At 36.6% G+C, this 17,520-nt stretch overlaps 2 protein-coding genes and 1 long non-coding RNA gene across 4 annotated transcripts; all 3 read right to left on the bottom strand.

Annotated features, from left to right (window-relative positions):
* Positions 1-682: 682 nt before the first annotated feature.
* LOC114730888 (uncharacterized) lies at positions 683-3,816 on the bottom strand. 2 transcript variants are annotated; one of them, XR_003738865.1, is made up of 5 exons: positions 3,692-3,816; positions 3,560-3,613; positions 2,821-3,425; positions 1,044-1,224; positions 683-940 (listed from the first exon to the last, which is right to left on the bottom strand). It is a non-coding gene; the product is annotated as an uncharacterized LOC114730888 (long non-coding RNA). The 2 variants fall into 2 exon arrangements; XR_003738864.1 differs by having other exon boundaries at positions 683-760.
* Positions 3,817-10,013: 6,197 nt separating this feature from the next.
* On the bottom strand, positions 10,014-10,745 carry LOC114730887 (TMV resistance protein N-like). The gene is made up of 2 exons (XM_028917997.1): positions 10,289-10,745; positions 10,014-10,189 (listed from the first exon to the last, which is right to left on the bottom strand). The coding sequence occupies exons 1-2, from the start codon at positions 10,670-10,672 to the stop codon at positions 10,166-10,168; spliced, it is 408 nt and encodes a 135-aa protein (XP_028773830.1). The 5' UTR covers positions 10,673-10,745; the 3' UTR covers positions 10,014-10,165.
* Positions 10,746-12,412: 1,667 nt separating this feature from the next.
* LOC114730875 (toll/interleukin-1 receptor-like protein) lies at positions 12,413-12,940 on the bottom strand. The gene has a single exon (XM_028917978.1). It carries the CDS (start codon positions 12,938-12,940, stop codon positions 12,413-12,415), a length of 528 nt encoding a protein of 175 aa, XP_028773811.1.
* Between the last annotated feature and the right edge of the window lie 4,580 nt (positions 12,941-17,520).

Here is a 17,520-nt window from a genome sequence, read left to right as displayed (position 1 = left end):
TTATTAGCCCTAATAATTCGGCTTTTTTGTTCTTATATTATTGTACTTTGAACCTTATTATTATCATTAATATTATTTTGCCTTTATTTTTTTAAAAAAATTATGATCCAGACTTAGATGATAGTGCATTGAAAATTAAAATCCATGTTTACCAATATATCAAAGTTGATGCTGATCTGACATATCATAGCATTTCTACCATTAAAATAATATCGGTGCATTGGCAAATGCAGTACAACAAATGGTAAACTAATATCCAATGCCATACATCATAGCCTACTGAAAAAACCCACTAATTCAGACTAGCCCCTCCTCTATATTACAAGGATATCATACCAATCAAAAAAATTAAAACTCCAACTGCATCAAAAAATTAACATGGTCATTAATTCCCTGATATTCTCATGCAAAGCATCATCCTCCCGTGATCATTTGTCACGTGAAATCTTCACTGCTACTTCATAACCCAACTGGTTTGAAAGCAAAGATTGTCTTCCTCCCTCACTGGACGTAACCATTCTTGCTTGTTGTGAACCAACCTTGCATTCTTATAGTTCCTAATTCTTCTACCATCAAAATCCATATAATCAAACAATTCATCTGTCTCAGTCGTCAATGCAACACGCCCTCATTAGTTAATAGACATTTACCATACAGAACATTATTCCTCTTCTCCCACATGATATACAAGCATCGACCTGCAACTCATCCCTGACACCTGGGTGAGCGAGCCATTTTTTAAGCCAGATAATAAGACCTCCTGTCGTATGCAGAACCATAAGCAGAATGGGTAAAGTTATTCACAGCCAGAGGCAAAATTGATTCCAACAACATCGTACTCTATGATGCCCAGAAATTAAAATCAACAAGAAAATCATAGTCTATGATGCCCAACAACCAATTCCCCAACGAGAGAGAGAACAAAAACGCAATACACAATCTGAAAAAACAAATAACAAAAAAAAAATTGACATGGAAAAAGAGAGAATAGAGAACAAATGAATGAGGAGGAGGTGAAGGTTAAGAGTACTGGATCTCTTTACCATCGCCAACCCTTCTTTTCCTTTGAAGATCTATACCCTTCTCGCGACCTCCTTTGTCGATCCCAAGCCCTTCGCGATCTGTACCCTCTCTTTGCCAGCCACCCCCTCTGCTTGCAGGCCCTCGTCCACTCTGCGTTCCATGATTGCGTTTCTTTCGTTCTTTTCTTTATCACATTGTTGTCTGAGTTAAAATTAAAATGCCAAGTTGTCAACTCATTATTTTTTGCCACATGATCACTATTAACACTGTTAGTGCACATCAGCACCCTCAAGAAGCAGGACTAACGGCTTAACAGTTTTAAATTTGAAGGACCAATTCCTTTAAAAACAAACTCCAGGAACCTTGACCAAAGCTGACCTCAACTCTAAGGACCGGAAATTGGGTTTTCCCAAAAGAAATTGACAAATCACCCCTTTCGTATGGAGGGTCATATTCACATGTTTAAGTGACAAGAAATCCTGACTAAAAGAAACAAAGCATGTACCTAGAACTGACTCGACAATGCAAAAACAAACTGCTTACAGCGATGAAAAAAATGTTTTCTATAAGAGTTTTATAACTAGTACAGATACAGCTCGATATAAAAAAAAAAAACAAGAAACTTGAAATGCACTTTAGTACCAAATCTAAAATAGATGCTCAAGAGAATGCCAAGAGTTTTGACATCCACTCCCAACAGCTGCAGCCTTTTGTATTCTGCTTTTTTTTTTTTTTTTTGGTGACCAAAGCTGCCTTCTGTATTCTCAATGTCACTGGGAACGTTGAATCAATATCAACTTCATCTCTAGATTTTTGCCATCTTTCAACATTTCTGCGCAAGACGCACCACTCACACTTATCTTAAACAGTACTGACTTAATACATAGTGTTAAATGAGATTTCAAGTTGGTTCGATTAGAAACAAAACAAGAACAACGAATATAATATGCATAATATATATTTATATATATTTGGATACCGATGGCAATTAAATCATCTATATCTTAAAATCTTGTCTTTTAAGTGTTAGTTTCTTATCTTAATGAACTTGATGTTTCTTTACCTACCAACCTCCTCCAATAATGAACTTGGTCATTGAGGATAATCTTAAATTTTTTTTAAAATATTAATAATTAATATTAACTAAATTCTTAAATTTATATGAAATTGTTCATAAGTCTTTATAGTAAAGACCGTAGAGAGTCATATTGTCACAATATGCAACAAAATATGCATCTTAAGGAGATATGTTAGTCCAGCAAATTAATTTCATCGAAGTGATACCAAATTAGTTTCTAATACTAAGCACAGCTATGCCCAGTCATTCTTTTGAACAAGGGTATATACTAAAAAAGTAATAATGTATGTCTTCACATCGGAATTCTCTCTTATAAATGCGTAAAAAAAAAACTAACTATCACGCATAATTATGTGCTAAAACATAAAAATGATGTAAAACCTCCTTCAACTCATGACTATCTGCCACAAATCAATGGAAATATTAAAAAAAAAATTTAGGGAATACATAAGATCTAGTTTGATCTTTGACAGACAGTTGCAATTAAATTATGTCATACAAGTAAAAGTCAAAAAAAAAAAAAAAGAATCCCAAGAAAGCAAACCCAATACTATGAATTGATCAATGCCTATGGAAATGAAATAATTAGGGAAATATAATATTTAATGAATTGAAAGATTATATTAAGTCAATGTATCAAAGAGAAATCCAAACACCCATCAAGCATGCATTAATATAAAATATAAAATTTAATCCAAAACAAGGGTTGATCTATTTACCTTGGAAGTTGACTCGTCTTCTTCAACAATGAATCGATCATAATGTCTCAGGGAGTGATTATAACCTCCATTTTTCTTAACGTCACCGATGATGTAATTATTGATGCTACTACAACCTTCGTCCCACGGGCTCTTGGTCAAGCTTCAACATCTTCTTTACACACTGCTCGCCACCCACACTTCCTTATTCTAAACATTGGTGACTTGTTTTCAATTGCATTCTTAGCAAAGAATACCATTTGAAGTCCGTTTACAACCAAAGAGGAACAACGAATATATATCATACAAAGTTGAGGACCACCATACGAATCTATATAAACCTTAGTGCGACAATACGTCTTCGGAAATTCATCAATAGGAAATCTTAACGTCCACCAAACTGCATCCACCTCTGCTCCAGTTGCAAAATTATGTTCTAACATTAAGCATATGGCTATGCCCCGCCATTCACTTGAACCACAGTAACCAGTGGGCAAGCTTATTATAAATGACACATTTGGATGATTGAATTCTTTCTCACAAAAGTAGTTTTGGTTATAAAACCATGATGGCACTTCGGTACCATGAATCATCAATACGCGAGTACGTTCCAAGAAGAACTCACGCTGGGACCCAAAAAAAAAAAAAAAAAACAGATAGTTTGTGTTAGAAGTATGATAATTAACACGTAAGAAATTGTAATATGTATGTAGTATGTACAAGTTTAAGGAAAAACAATCAAGTGATTCTAAAAACTTACAACTTTTGAGTCCCATTGTATAATTGCAGGCTTGATATTCAAATGGTTGCGAACCTGTGAGAAACAATTTTCCATGTTAAAGAGGTAAAACGACTAAGGTGTAAGAAGAAAATAAAGACAAATAAAATAAACCTGGGGTTGAAATGATCCAATGAAATCCCATCATGCCGTGAACTTCTGCAATATTTCATTGATGAACAACCATTTGCAATTATAAATGACAAATTTGAAGGAAATTGTGGCCAAGACTGAAGCCTTGGGCACTATTAAAGGATATGGTTCAGAGATAGAAAATGAATTATCAAGTCATCTTATTTAGATCAATAGCAGAGTACATCATATATAGTGAGCGGTGGGCATCAGCATAATGGACACGTGTGCACATAACGACAGCTGTAAGCTGAACGACTTCTAAAACAACTTTCTAATCAGTTTTAACTAAAAGTATTAATCAGTATAGATGACAACTAATATTCCCCCTTCTGTAATGAAACGAGCTATATGACTTCAGAGATTGGAGTTAATCTTGCTCAGGTCTGATCCCTGAACTTCCTCTCGAGAAACTATATTCAGCTTATCACGGCAGTAGGCAAACATCGCATGAGATAATGGTTTGGTCAGTATGTCTGCTATTTGATGTGAAGCTGGCACATATCTAACACTGAAAAGTCCTGCAGAAATCTTTTCTCTGATGAAGTGCACATCCAATTCAACGTGCTTTGTTTTTGAATGGAGCACAGGATTTGCTGCAAGTGCAACAGTTCCTGAATTGTCACACCATATAGTAGGAGCATCATTAATCACCACTTTCATTTCTTTTAGCAGTGACCTTATCCAGAGTAGTTCAGTAATACAGTCTGCAACACTTCTGTATTCTGCTTCTGTGGATGACCTTGAGACTACTTGTTGTTTCCTTGAAACCCACGAGATTGGTGTAACACCCAGGAATACACAGTATCCACTAGTGGACCTTTTGTTTTCAGGTATGACTTTGATTACTTCTTCTGGATGTTTCTTCTCTGTGCTTCCCCCCCAGTCAGAGTCAGCATATGCTTGCACTACAAACCGAGTGGTAGGCTTGATGAGTAACCCATAGCTACTAGTGCCGTTGAGATAGCGAAGGAGACGCTTAACACATTGCCATTGTTTTTCAGTTGGGGCGTGCATGAACTGACTTAACCTGTTAACAGTGAAGGTTATGTCAGGGCGAGTGTAGCACACATACTGTAATGAACCAACAATGCTACGATAGAGTTTTGCATCAGGAAGCAATGGGCTGTCAGTAGCATGAAGTTCAATGTTGGTCGCCATAGGAGTGGCAACTGAATGAGAGTTGAGCATTTGCGCCTTGACTAACAGGTTATGGATGTACTTCATTTGGGTTAATTGAAGACCAGTTGATGTCTTATGAAATTCAATCCCAAGGAAGGCAGACAAGTCACCAAGATCCTTTAAGGAGAAAGCATTACTCATTTCTGTAATGAGACGCTGAATAACAAGTTTGTTAGTACCGGCAATAATCAAATCATCAACATAAACCAGTAAGTATACAAGCCCCAAATGATCATCTCTAATGAATAAACACGTGTCAGCCTTTGATGCAGTAAAACCAAGAGAGCAGAGATAAGTACTAAGTTTTGTAAACCAGGCACGTGGAGCTTGTTTTAGCCCATAGATAGCCTTTTTCAGGCGACACACTAATGGCTTGCCAGTGGAATCATACTGGACAAAACCTGGTGGTTGCTCCATAAACACTTCCTCAGACAAATCACCATTTAGGAAGGCATTGTTGAAGTCAATCTGATGCAGAGTCCAGCCCTTTGTTACTGCCAAGGTGAGCAGTACCCTCACTGTTGTGGCCTTAACCACTGGACTGAAAATGTCTTGATAGTCTGCGCCTGCCTCCTGAGAATAACCTTTCGCCACAAGGCGACCTTTGTATTTGGCAATAGAGCCATCAGCACGGGTTTTGAGTTTACACAGCCATTTACAACCAACAATCTTTCTGTCATAGGGCATGGGAACTAAATCCCAAGTTTGGAAACGGACCAAAGCATCATATTCTTCCTGGACCGCTTGTTTCCAGTTAGGATCTGCTAAGGCTTCAGTAATTGTCCTGGGAACTGAAACATCCTCTGCAACAGTGAAGATTTTTGGTTTGAAAATTCCAGCTTTGCTCCTGGTGACCATGGAGTGTATATTGGAAGAAGGAAGAGAAGGAGTGGGTGTGTGGGATGGAGGGGAAGGGATAGACAGTGATGGATTTGGTGAGACCAGTGGGTGTGGGCCATCTGAGGGAGGAGGAGATGATGGTACAGTAGGGGACACTGGTGATGTAGGAGGCTGAAAACTGATAGTAGGATTATTGGTAACAGCAGTGCGAATATTGAGCTGTGCTTTCCCAGGAAAAATGTGTTCATGGAATTGAACATGCCGAGTAATGTACAGTCTTCCTGTGGCCCGATCTAAACACTTGTATCATTTTTGCATCACACAATACCCTAGAAAAATACATGAAGCAGATCTGAATTCAAGCTTGTGCTTGTTATAAGGGCGTAGCAGTGGGAAACATTCACACCCAAAAACCCGTAGAATTGAGTAATCTGGTAGCACACCATAGAGGGTTTGAAAGGGAGTAGCACCTTGGAGGGTAGCTGTCGGCAATCTATTTAACAGAAACACTGCAGATAGAAAAGCATCACTCCAATAGAATATTGGTAGAGAGGCATTTGCTAAGAGAGTAAGCCCGGTTTCAACAATGGACCTGTGACGTCTTTCAACTAGACCATTTTGCTCAGACGTGTATGGGCATGTTAAACGGTGTTGAATGCCTTTACTCTTCAGAAAAGGAGTAAAAATCAGAAATTCCTTAGCATTATCACTCTGTACTTGTTGAATTTTCGTATTAAGGCGGTTCTCAACCATTAGTTGAAATTCTTTGAAAGTACTAAGAGCATCAGACTTATTTTTCAACAAATAAATCCAGGTGAATTTGCTGAAAGCATCAACAAAGGCTATGTAATAAGAGAAACCATTCGACACAAGTGGTGCAGGTCCCCAAATGTCCATTGATATTAATTCCAATGGTTTATTGTATACAGTAGAAGAAGAGTCAAACGGCAGTTTGTGACTTTTGCCAAGTTTACAAGCAGAGCAGGACAAATTAGAAACTGAGTTACAACTCAAATGCAATGCTCTAAGGACTTGCTTAACTGTGTCTAAATGTGGGTGACCCAAACGACAATGCCACAGGGTAACTAGATTAGAATTAGAAATGTGATAACAAGCAGCAGAAGCAGCATTTTTGTTTTTATGCGCAGGAAAAGCTGAAAGTTTGTACATGCCAGCATCCTCAGGTCCATCCATGAGAATTTTCCTTGTCCTCAAGTCCTTAACAAAACAGGCATCAGGAAAAAATTCAATTGAGACACCATTTTCCTTTGTAGCTCTAGCAATAGACACTAAATTCTTTTGCATTGTGGGAACACATAGGACTCTATTCATGTGTAAAGCAGAAGTAGATGTAGCAAGAGTAGCTTTACCAACATGAGATACAGGCAGAAAAGAACCACCTCCCACAATAACATTACTGTGCATACCTGAAGGTGCGTTAGTCTCATGAAGTGCATTGGGTGACTTTGTAATGTGTTGTGTGGCACCGGAATCTAAGTACCAGGCATCATCTGTAACAGTAGCTGGAGAGGCCAGAAATGCATGAGCCATTGAATTTTTTCCTTGTGATGAATCTACTGTGTGAGGAGTTGCAGAGACAGCAGTAGAAGTGGCAGGACTAGACATTGCACCAGTCATCATATTACCAGGAAAAACTCCATAAGAGGTATTATCAATGGTATAGTGAGCATACGGTATAGAAGAATTAGGAGCAACAGAAGGAGGCATTGTGAAATTATTAGAAGGAGCAGTCCATCCAGAATGATCAACATATGAACCAGTGTGACTGAAATCGGTAAAATGAGCCCGTGGTGTAGGATTACCAGAATTGAAATTAGAGGACTCATAGCGAAAATAGCACCTGTCAGCAGTGTGTCCTAGTTTGTGGCAAATCTGACATGATTGTGGTCGAAAATTATGGTGTGACAGAGCACCTCGACCTCTTCCTCGACCGAAGTGTGGTCTCCACGGTGGCACTGGTGGCCGTCCTCGTCCCATTCCAGTAGCAGTAACAGGATTCGGTGTGGAGTGAGTAAAGAATGCCATCGACTCATCTTCAACATAGTCAGAAAACTGAGAGGGCACCGACACAGTAGTGTAGTGCGCTTGTGCGACTGAGGCAGTGAGGAAAGCTTTTTGACGAGCCTCAGAGTCCAGCAACATGGTTGAAACTGTGTCTAAATCAAATCTTGGCTTGGAGGCATTTATGATGGCGATGACAGATTCATACTCAACAGTGAGACCGTTGAGGATGTGGGAGATGTGAGAAGACTCAGGCACCGGTTCTCCTAGTAAAGCCAAGTGATCACAGATGGATTTCAGATTTGCCAAATAATCTCTCATAGAGAGTTCTCCTTTCCGTTGATTTGTCAGTAAATTCCGATAGTGAAGAATTTTCGAGTCAAATTTGGCAGAGTATAGGCGGTTCAATTTCGACCAAATCTGTGCAGAGGTCTCTAATCCAACCAGCTCCGGAAGAACAGAAGAAGTAACCGATGCAAGGAGCCACGAAGCGAGAGCCGAGTCTAGCTGTTCGTACGTCTCAAATTCAGGATTGATGATCTCTTCATTTAAGTCAGTGCGAACATTTTTCGGTGGAATTTTGACCGATCCATCCAGATAAGAGAATAATCGGTGCTGCTTGACCATAAAAAACACCTGTTGTTTCCAGATCAGATAGTTGCTGTCATCTAACTTCACATTGATCTTCTTATTTGTAAAGTTCCGAGCATTCAGACCAAGATCGTTTACAGAGGAAGCAGCAGGAGTGGACATTGTTGTGCGATTTGTCAATCCTTGAGAGGAGACTGATCGCGGCCAATGTCTGTATGTCTTTAATCGGTGATCTGAGCTCCGCCAGTGTGGCGAGGCTCTGATACCATATTAAAGGATATGGTTCAGAGATAGAAAATGAATTATCAAGTCATCTTATTTAGATCAATAGCAGAGTACATCATATATAGTGAGCGGTGGGCATCAGCATAATGGACACGTGTGCACATAACGACAGCTGTAAGCTGAACGACTTCTAAAACAACTTTCTAATCAGTTTTAACTAAAAGTATTAATCAGTATAGATGACAACTAATAGGCACTAAGCGAGGGCAATAGCCCTAAGCTTTGAAAGATTGAAAATAAGGCCAGATGGTACGTCTATAAAATTGTTTCCACTTAGATTTAAAACTTGCAATGATGATAACTCATTCATGACATCGGGAAGTGATCCATCATGGAGTTTGCAAAAATCTAAATGCAATTCGCTCAATAGTGACAAAGACGGTTGTAACAGATGCGGAAAATGAGGGCTTTGATAAGGATAATCCAAGAGTTGTGGAGCAGCCCAACATACTGCGAAGGAGCCAGCGAGCATGGAAGAAGCCTTGGAAGCTTCAAGAACTAGAGAACACGGAAATGGTTATATAAGGACAGGTGGTTAGAGGGAAGGGGAGTGAATGATATTGGTTATTTCCGTCCTGACAGATGCTCTGTAATTCTCTCTCCCTGCATTTTTCTATCATTCTCTTCTTTCTGTTATTCTGTATCATGTGGCTCAACTCATGAGGTTGAATAAGCTCTGTAATCGCACCCTTATTGACATACATATATACATTCAGAGCTGTTAATTGCTCGCATAGATTTTTATCGCACTCACTAACGTGACATTTGGTGCTTTCATTGAGAGGTTTAGGGAACAAGGCAGAGAACAACCGCTTGAAGGAACTACAAGCTGATATAAAGAGGACAAATGAGTTTGTAGAAGAAGCTAAGGGGCATTTTGACCAGATTGATCGACGATTCGATTCTATGGAATCTCTGTTACATTCCCTAGTGTAGTCGATAGACAGCTTGAAGCGACAACCAGAATCATCACCTTCAAGATCTAAGGATTCAACCTCCAGAATACCGATTGTAGAACTAGTGAACTTTATTCAGAACTCGCATAAGACCATTAAGGTGGATTTTTAACATTTTGATGGATCAGATGCACTGGATTGGATTTTTAAGGCAGAGAGGTACTTGAAGTATTTTGAGATTCATTTTGATGGATCAGACTCGCATAAGACCATTAAGTATTTTGAATCTCCAATGAGTTTTTATATTAAGAACCGGAAATAGTATTAAATTATGAACAAACAATTTAAATGAAAAGGGTTGTCATTACCTGTCTTCCCCCCAGAGTTCTTTTAACTTACTTTGTCGCATTTTTAGCTCAACAAGTTCATGGAGTTGAGATTGACTTGGCAAATAAAATAATGGAAACCCCTCATTCTATGACTTTTAGCCCATTGGAAAGGGATTTGAGTCCATAAGAAAGATTCAATTGAAAATCTAAATCATGTGAGCGACTTGAAATGATAAGTAACTTGAGATTACTCATCTTTGAGAAAGCTTCAGGATCCCAAAATACGTCAGATGACTTTTCTAATGTAAGAATTATTCCTGGATTGCTTTTGTCCCCTATAAAACAACAAGTCAAGGTAAAAATGTAAGAAAAAGTTATGAAATATATCAATATTAAAAGAGCACATAAGTACAAGAACTTTGGAAGAATATCACCTTATTTCTTTCTAGCACATGATTGACATCCTCCAAAGACAATATCCTGGAACGCTTGCCGGCATCATCATGTGATTCTTGATAGACAATATATTTACCCACATCTTGGAGAATTTCATGGACCCACAAATGCTCTTCACGATTAATTATAAGTGATTTCTCAATAAGAATATTTATTCCAATTTCTGGGTGAAGATCCTTGTCCAAAGTTTTTAAAATCTGTATGACACAATCTTTGACCATCCCATTAAAAAAGCAAGCAATATCCAAAAATATAGTCTTCTCATTAATGTCTAATCCATCCAAACTTACTTTAAGTATCTTCAAAATGTCATTTAGAGGAATTTTCTTGAACTTAGCTAGTGCATCCTTCCATTCCCCCATAGTTCTCTTGCAAAGAAATGAACCTAACACTTTGAGGGCTAAAGGAAGGCCTTTGGCATATTTATAATTGTTCTAGCAAGGTTCAAATAATCTTCATTATGTTGCTCTCCTTTAAAAGCTTTTTGAAAGAAAAGTTCAAGGGACTCATTATCACTCAAGAAATTGACATCATACATAGCAGTTACTCCATGTGATGATAGCAAATGCTTATCCCTTTTTGTTATTATTACTATGCTCCCTTTGCTAAACCATCCTTGGTTTGGTGCCAAATTTTCAAGTTGGCTTAAATCATTCACATCATCAAGGACAAGTAGAATTTTTCTGTCGCCCAACATGTTTTTTATCAACTTCATTCCTTCATAACAATCACCCACTTCCATACATCCTTTATCTAGAGAAAAAAGAAGTTTTCTTTGCAACGAAATCAAACCATCTTTTTCATATGCCTCCCTAATATTATGTATCAAGCAGTGAATCTCAAAGTTTTTGCACGTCCGCTCATAAAATACTCTAGCAAGAGTTGTTTTACCTAAGCCTCCTGTGCCCCATATTCCTATAAATCCAACCCCTTCCGATTCCCTTGCTACGATTGACTCCAATTCATCTAATTTTGGTTCAATTCCAATTAACATACCAAGGTCAGATAGTGATTCATCAAGTAATTTTGACATCACTTCCTTAGCAATGCTTTCAATGAATTCTGTTTCATGCCTGCATAATACGAAAATATGGCTTTTTTTTCTGGACATGAAAATATCATGACCATTTGAGTCATTTGAATTTTAAAATTGTATGCATAAACACTAAATAGTTAATATGAGATATAAAGAAAACATGACCACAACTGTAGCGATTTTAAATTCACCGTGAAATTTAATTTAACTTTTAGGAGTAGAGGATAATTTCATTTATAGACGAGCTGTACATAGTTTTTTTTTTTTTTGTAATCATAGACAATCACGAAGAATGAGAAGCTATAATACAGTCTAGTCTTTGATACAAAGAAGCAAAATCCCTAAATTTTCTAATGAGATTATGAACTATAGTTATCACCATTGTGCGCGCGCGTACACACTGTGCCAACCCCTAGATATTGAAGTCATTTAATTAACACATTACTAGTATTCATTATTGAGAACCCCTTTTTGGTTATATGGTTCATATTTGACCTTTTAGAGTAATCGAGTAGTTTTTCTTCATGTTATTCAGGAAACTTTTCACAATATACATTGTCAAATTAAAGGTTCAAATCTAATGCTGTATGGTAACCCTTCCAACTATCAAAAACTAACATTTATTATTAATAATTAATAAAAAATGAAACTTCAAAATATAGAGAAATTATTAATATTAATTTTTTTAATGATTAAATTACGTAATATTTGTGTAATTTTATTAAAATTCGACATACCTGCTAGATATATTAAAGAAAATGACCAATTCAAAATGCTATCATTGATTGAATTCAATTGGGAAACCTACTTCATCAACAATCAATACTATAGTGTTGGCCAAAAAAAATCAACACTATAGTACTGCAGCTCTATATTACCAACAAATAGAACTACAAGTCTAAAATTAAATAAATGAAGTTTATAGTGCTATTTAGTGGAAGTTTTAAGCAGTTCCCTTACCCTTAAAAAATTAAGAAAAAACCTTGATGTAATTCAGAGTTTATTTTGAATATCCTTGCCCTTATTTTTTGACCGAAATTTAAAAAAAAAACAGAGATGGTTATTACTAAGAGAAGTGGAAGTTATCAGTTTTTTGAGTCCCAAAAGATATAGTGGCAACTTTTTCTAAAGCATCCCTCCACTTTTGCACCTTCATTTTGTCTTTTAGAAATCTTTCTTCATGCTTCTTCAATGCTTCCGCAAAACTCCCCTCTTGTTTCCTAACATCAGACGGATCTACACCATAAAATATTGGAAATACTTGAAGACTGGACTCTTCCCTTAACTGAAGGATCTTTTGAAGCTCATCCAAACACCAAGTTGAAGAAGCATAACTTGGACTAAGCACAACAATTGCACAATGAGATTCCTCAATTGCTTGTTGTAAACTTGGTTTGATAGATTCTCCTCTTTCAAGTTCTTCCTTATCCCTAAAAGCTTTTAATCCTTTGCGTTTTAAAGCAGCATACAAATGATCAGTAAAACTGGTCCTAGTGTCTTCCCTTCGAAAGCTCAAAAACACATGATACATTCTTCTCTTAGTTGAACCAGAAGAGCTTGAAGAATGCCTAACAGCATCAGCATCACGCGCCATTGGAAGGATTTGGAATCTGACCAATGCGGAAACCGAGAGAATAATACATATATAGATGGATTTCTTTGAGCTTCTACAAACAGTGCAGCAATCAATGAGGGGATACTGAATACGGAAGAAAGTGAAATCAACTTTTGTAAATATCCCTTACGTTCTATTTGAGTTTCAAAGCAAAACCTTGAGAGAGGCACGGGACATATTCAAATATATCCATGCCCACACAGTCCCACGTCACAAATCAGTAAATAACACATTTCAGTATTTCACAGAAGAAAACAAGATATAATAGAAACATCAGCGGGCAGGGTATCCACACAAGATATAATACTAAAATTTAAATTAAAATAAATTTTATTTACTATTTTACTAAAAATTCTTGTAACTATAAAAATATAATTTAATAATTTATTAGAATGAGCAGTAAAATAGTAAATAAAATTTATTTTAATATAAATTTTAGTTAAAAATAACACTCCTCCGATTATAAATATAAGACCCATTTTGTAGTGTAATTTATATTACAAAATGATTTTTATATTTAGGACCAGAGTAGTATCTTTTAAAATCTTTTAGAATATTTCTAACAGTGTCAACTAATTATAATAAACTGTATATTTTTAAAATAGAGAGGAGGTCTATATAATTGATGCAAGCTAAGAGGATAGTTAAAGTATTTTACTCTAAATTTTTATTTGAATAGTTTTTCTTAATTTTATTTAAGCAATTTTTAACAAAATACATTGTCGGATTAGCATTTCAAATCTAATGCTATACGGTAACGTTTTCAACCATCAAAAGTTAAAAACTACTATTAATTAATTATTAATAAAATGATATTTTTTTTTAAATTTAGAAATTATGAATTATTGATATTTATTTTTGAATCTTTGATAATAACAATCCTTTAAGAATTACTCAAAATTTCAATTGATTTTTCTATATCCATGCCAATTAAATTACTTGATATTTTATCCCGATATGATAAACATATTAAACAAATAATTATTTGTAAGGAAAATAATTAAGGAAAACCATAAGAAAACACTAATTGTTCAAAATAATTTTAGCCAAAGTCAAGGATTTACTATGACAAAGGATGAATTAGTAAATAAATATGTATTAAACTTGGATTAATAGATTCTCCCCTTTCAAGTTCTTCTTCATCCCTGAAAGTTTTTAATCCTTTTGCGTTTTAAAGCAGCATACAAATGATCAATAAAACTTATTCGAGTATCTTCCCCTCGAAAGCTCAAGAACACATGATACTTCCATCTCTTAGTTGAAGCAGAAAAACTTGAAGAGCCCCCAACTCCATCAGCATCATGCTCCATTGCAAAGGATTTGGAATCTGAACACAAAAGTAAAAGTACAAAAACAGAAAGAAAGTGAACCAATATTTGTAAGATGTATTTTCCCGTCTATTTGAGTTTCAAAGCAAATTAAATCTTGAGATAGGTAATGGGCATATTCAAAAGAAAAAAAAGTACGACGAAAATTTAAAATCTCAAAATGCTCGCAGATCGAGTATCCTCAAATATAATGCATAAATAATCATTTTTATTTATGAATAAAATAAAAAAAAATAAACAAAAAGATGAGAGATAAGCGCATGATGATTTGATCTAGCACATGACAGCACATGGGTAATTAGTCTCTGGTGTTAATAGGTTGCTATACCAAACCAAAACTTTTAGATAGAACAGAAATGTCATTCCCAGATTCAAAAGTTCCTGAAAATTTCAGAGATAGTAAATAGAGATCTAAAAGAATTGGCAAGGAAGAAAATCGATCACAGGAAGATTGAATTGATAAATCTATGTCTATATTCCTTACGGTCTATTTAATTATTGTTCATATCTTCCTTGACTACCAGGGAACTTCTCTCTCTTGAGTGGGAGCTTTTCTCTCTCCACGTGAGAGTTTGTTACGGCAGTTATCACCGATTTCTTCTGTGAATCCTGTTTCCGTCGTATGGTGTGATGGTGAGAGAGGTAATCTGAGAGAGCTTCGTTGCCCACTACGACGAAGGGAAGAAAGAGTGATTCCTTTGTTACTCATTGTAACAGAGGAATAGTGAGGATAGAAGTTTGGAGGTACTTGGAGGTACTTGGAGTGGTAGTTGAAAGAGCTCCATCGCCTACTGTGGCAGGGTTGAAAGAGTGTACGTGCGGATTTTGGCGATTCGAAGGAAATGACGAGTGTAGAGAATGGAGGCAAAGGCAGTAACCATCAGCGATTAGAGGCTAATCTTGTATGGAGGAAAAGTGATCAGAGAAAGAAACATAGAGGAGCTCTGATCGGTCGTTTGATGACAGAGAAGAATTTGAATAAAATTACCTTGATCCAGATGATTCGTAAGGGATGGAATCTAGATAAGACAGAGCATATGAAGATAATTGATGTGGATCGAAACATCTTTGTTTTTGAATTTTGAAAAAAAGAGGATTATAGCAGAATTTTGAGGGGAAGACCGTGGTCAATGCAAGGTGTATTGCTAAATATTCAATCATGGAAGGAGTATATGGTGTACAGAGAGGTGGATTTTAGCGTCTGTCCTTTCTGGATTCAGTTTCACGATCTTTCTTTGGAGGCTATGGATCTGGATAATGCGATCACCCTTGGATCTATGATTGGAAAGGTTGTTATGGTTGAGAATCGGCTAAGAGATGAACTCTTGACCCGTAGCTTTTTGAGAGTCAGAGTTTTGGTGTATTTGAGGAGACTTTTGATAACAGGAATGTGGATGCCTAGACCTGATGGAAAAGAACTGATCTGGATAAAGGCAAAATATGAAAGACTACAGAACTTTTGCTTTTGCTGTGGAAGATTGGGACATGACCAATGAATTTGTGAGAAACGTAATAACAAAAATGAAGAGGAGGAAGTGGGATATGGGAGTTGGCTAAGCGTACAGGCTGCTCGTTTCATTAAAAATGAAGTGGTTTGCTGTAGTGAAGATTGGGAAGAATATGATGAGGATTATTGGAAGTTAAAAAAGGAAAAAAGTATAGTGAATCAGATACTGGATAAGGAGGTAAGCAAGAAGGAAGAAATAAAAGTGCAGAGCAAGAAGAATGCACAAGTTCTTGCTATTACCAACAGAAAGGAAGATGCAGAGAAGAAGAAGATAGTGATTAAAGATAGAAGTAAGTGTGTTTCTTCTGAACATAGCATTGAAAATAATAAGGAAGCAGGAGGAAATAAGGGGAGTAGAAAGGGGAAGGAGATTAATGAATCTGTGATTCTTTCTGATGTCACAAATAAAGTGGAAAATATAACTGAAGCTAAAGAGGACTTGTCGAGAGCTTTAGTAGTCTATGGAAATATTTCTCCAATTGAAGAAGTTACAAAAAATTTGAGTAGCATTGGCTTGAAAAGAGGATTGGAGGTAGTGGAGTCTGAGAGAATTGATAAAAGAAGGAAGCTGTCTGTTGATGATTCTCCGGTTAAAATGGACCTGTACTTGTAGAGAATGTAGTGAGAAAGCGACCTGGAAGAAAACCCTTTGGTAGTATTTCGAGGGACCTGAGGAAGGGAGGAAGTAGAAGGTGTGTTGAGTTAAAGGAGAAAGGGGAGTGTAGTAAGAAGAATTTTGGAGGTGATTTGTTGAACTTTGTTGCAGAAAGGATTTGTTCTGCTATTGATAATGCTGAAGGTCTTGGTGGTTGGCCTCAAACAGCCACCAAGGAGCAATGAAGCTATTATTGTGGAACTGTCAAGGTTTAGGTGGAGCCTTGATAGTAAGAAAGTTGAGGGAGGAATATTTCAAGAACGAACCCTTGATTATCTACCTAATGGAAACAAGAATCAATAATAGGAGATTGAAAAAGTTGAGAAGTGGATGTGTTATGGAAGAAGAATTCTATGTTCCTCCTAACAATAGCTGTGGGGTTTTAGCTCTCTGGTGGACCAAAGAGGTGACAGTGAATATTTGGTTTTATTCAGAGAATATAATCCATACTACTATATTTTCTGCTAGTGACAAGATGCCCAAATATGTTACTTTTATCTATGGGGCACCTTCAGAAGAAAAAAAAATGAGTGTGTGGAACAAGCTTAGACATATTGCAGCTGGGACTAATTATGCTTGATTATGTTGTGGTTACTTCAATGATGTTCTGGCCAGCGATGAGAAGATTGGTAAGCTGCCTGTTGACATTAGAAGGGTACTTAACTTCCAAAATGCTCTAAGTGACTGTCATCTTATGGATCTTGGCTTTCAAGGTCCAAAGTTCACTTGGAGCAATAGGAGATTGGGGGAAGAAAATGTGAAAGACAGGTTAGATAGAGCAGTATCTAATGTTGATTTCCGTGGCAGCTTTTAGAATGTTCCAGTAAGTCACATTATGCCTACAGGATCTGACCATCACTTGGTGCTGATTGATTTTGACTTCAAATATGGGAAATCTGTGAGGGACTTTCATTTTGAAGCAACTTGGATTGAGCATGAAGAATTTCTTCAAATGGTAAAGAAAGGTTGGTACTTGGATGATTTTGAGGAAGGCACCAAAATTGAAGAATTGATAGCAAGGCTCAAAAACTACAGAAAAATCTGAAGTGATTGGGCTAGGAAAAATTTT

This window comes from Neltuma alba, unplaced genomic scaffold (assembly GCF_004799145.2).
Source record: "Neltuma alba isolate B1F8T4 unplaced genomic scaffold, ASM479914v2 tig00012772_pilon, whole genome shotgun sequence".
In the NCBI taxonomy this organism is placed as follows: domain Eukaryota; kingdom Viridiplantae; phylum Streptophyta; class Magnoliopsida; order Fabales; family Fabaceae; genus Neltuma; species Neltuma alba.
The sequence above is the reverse complement of the archived record's forward strand: the minus strand, read 5'-3'. Positions and strand labels throughout refer to the sequence as shown.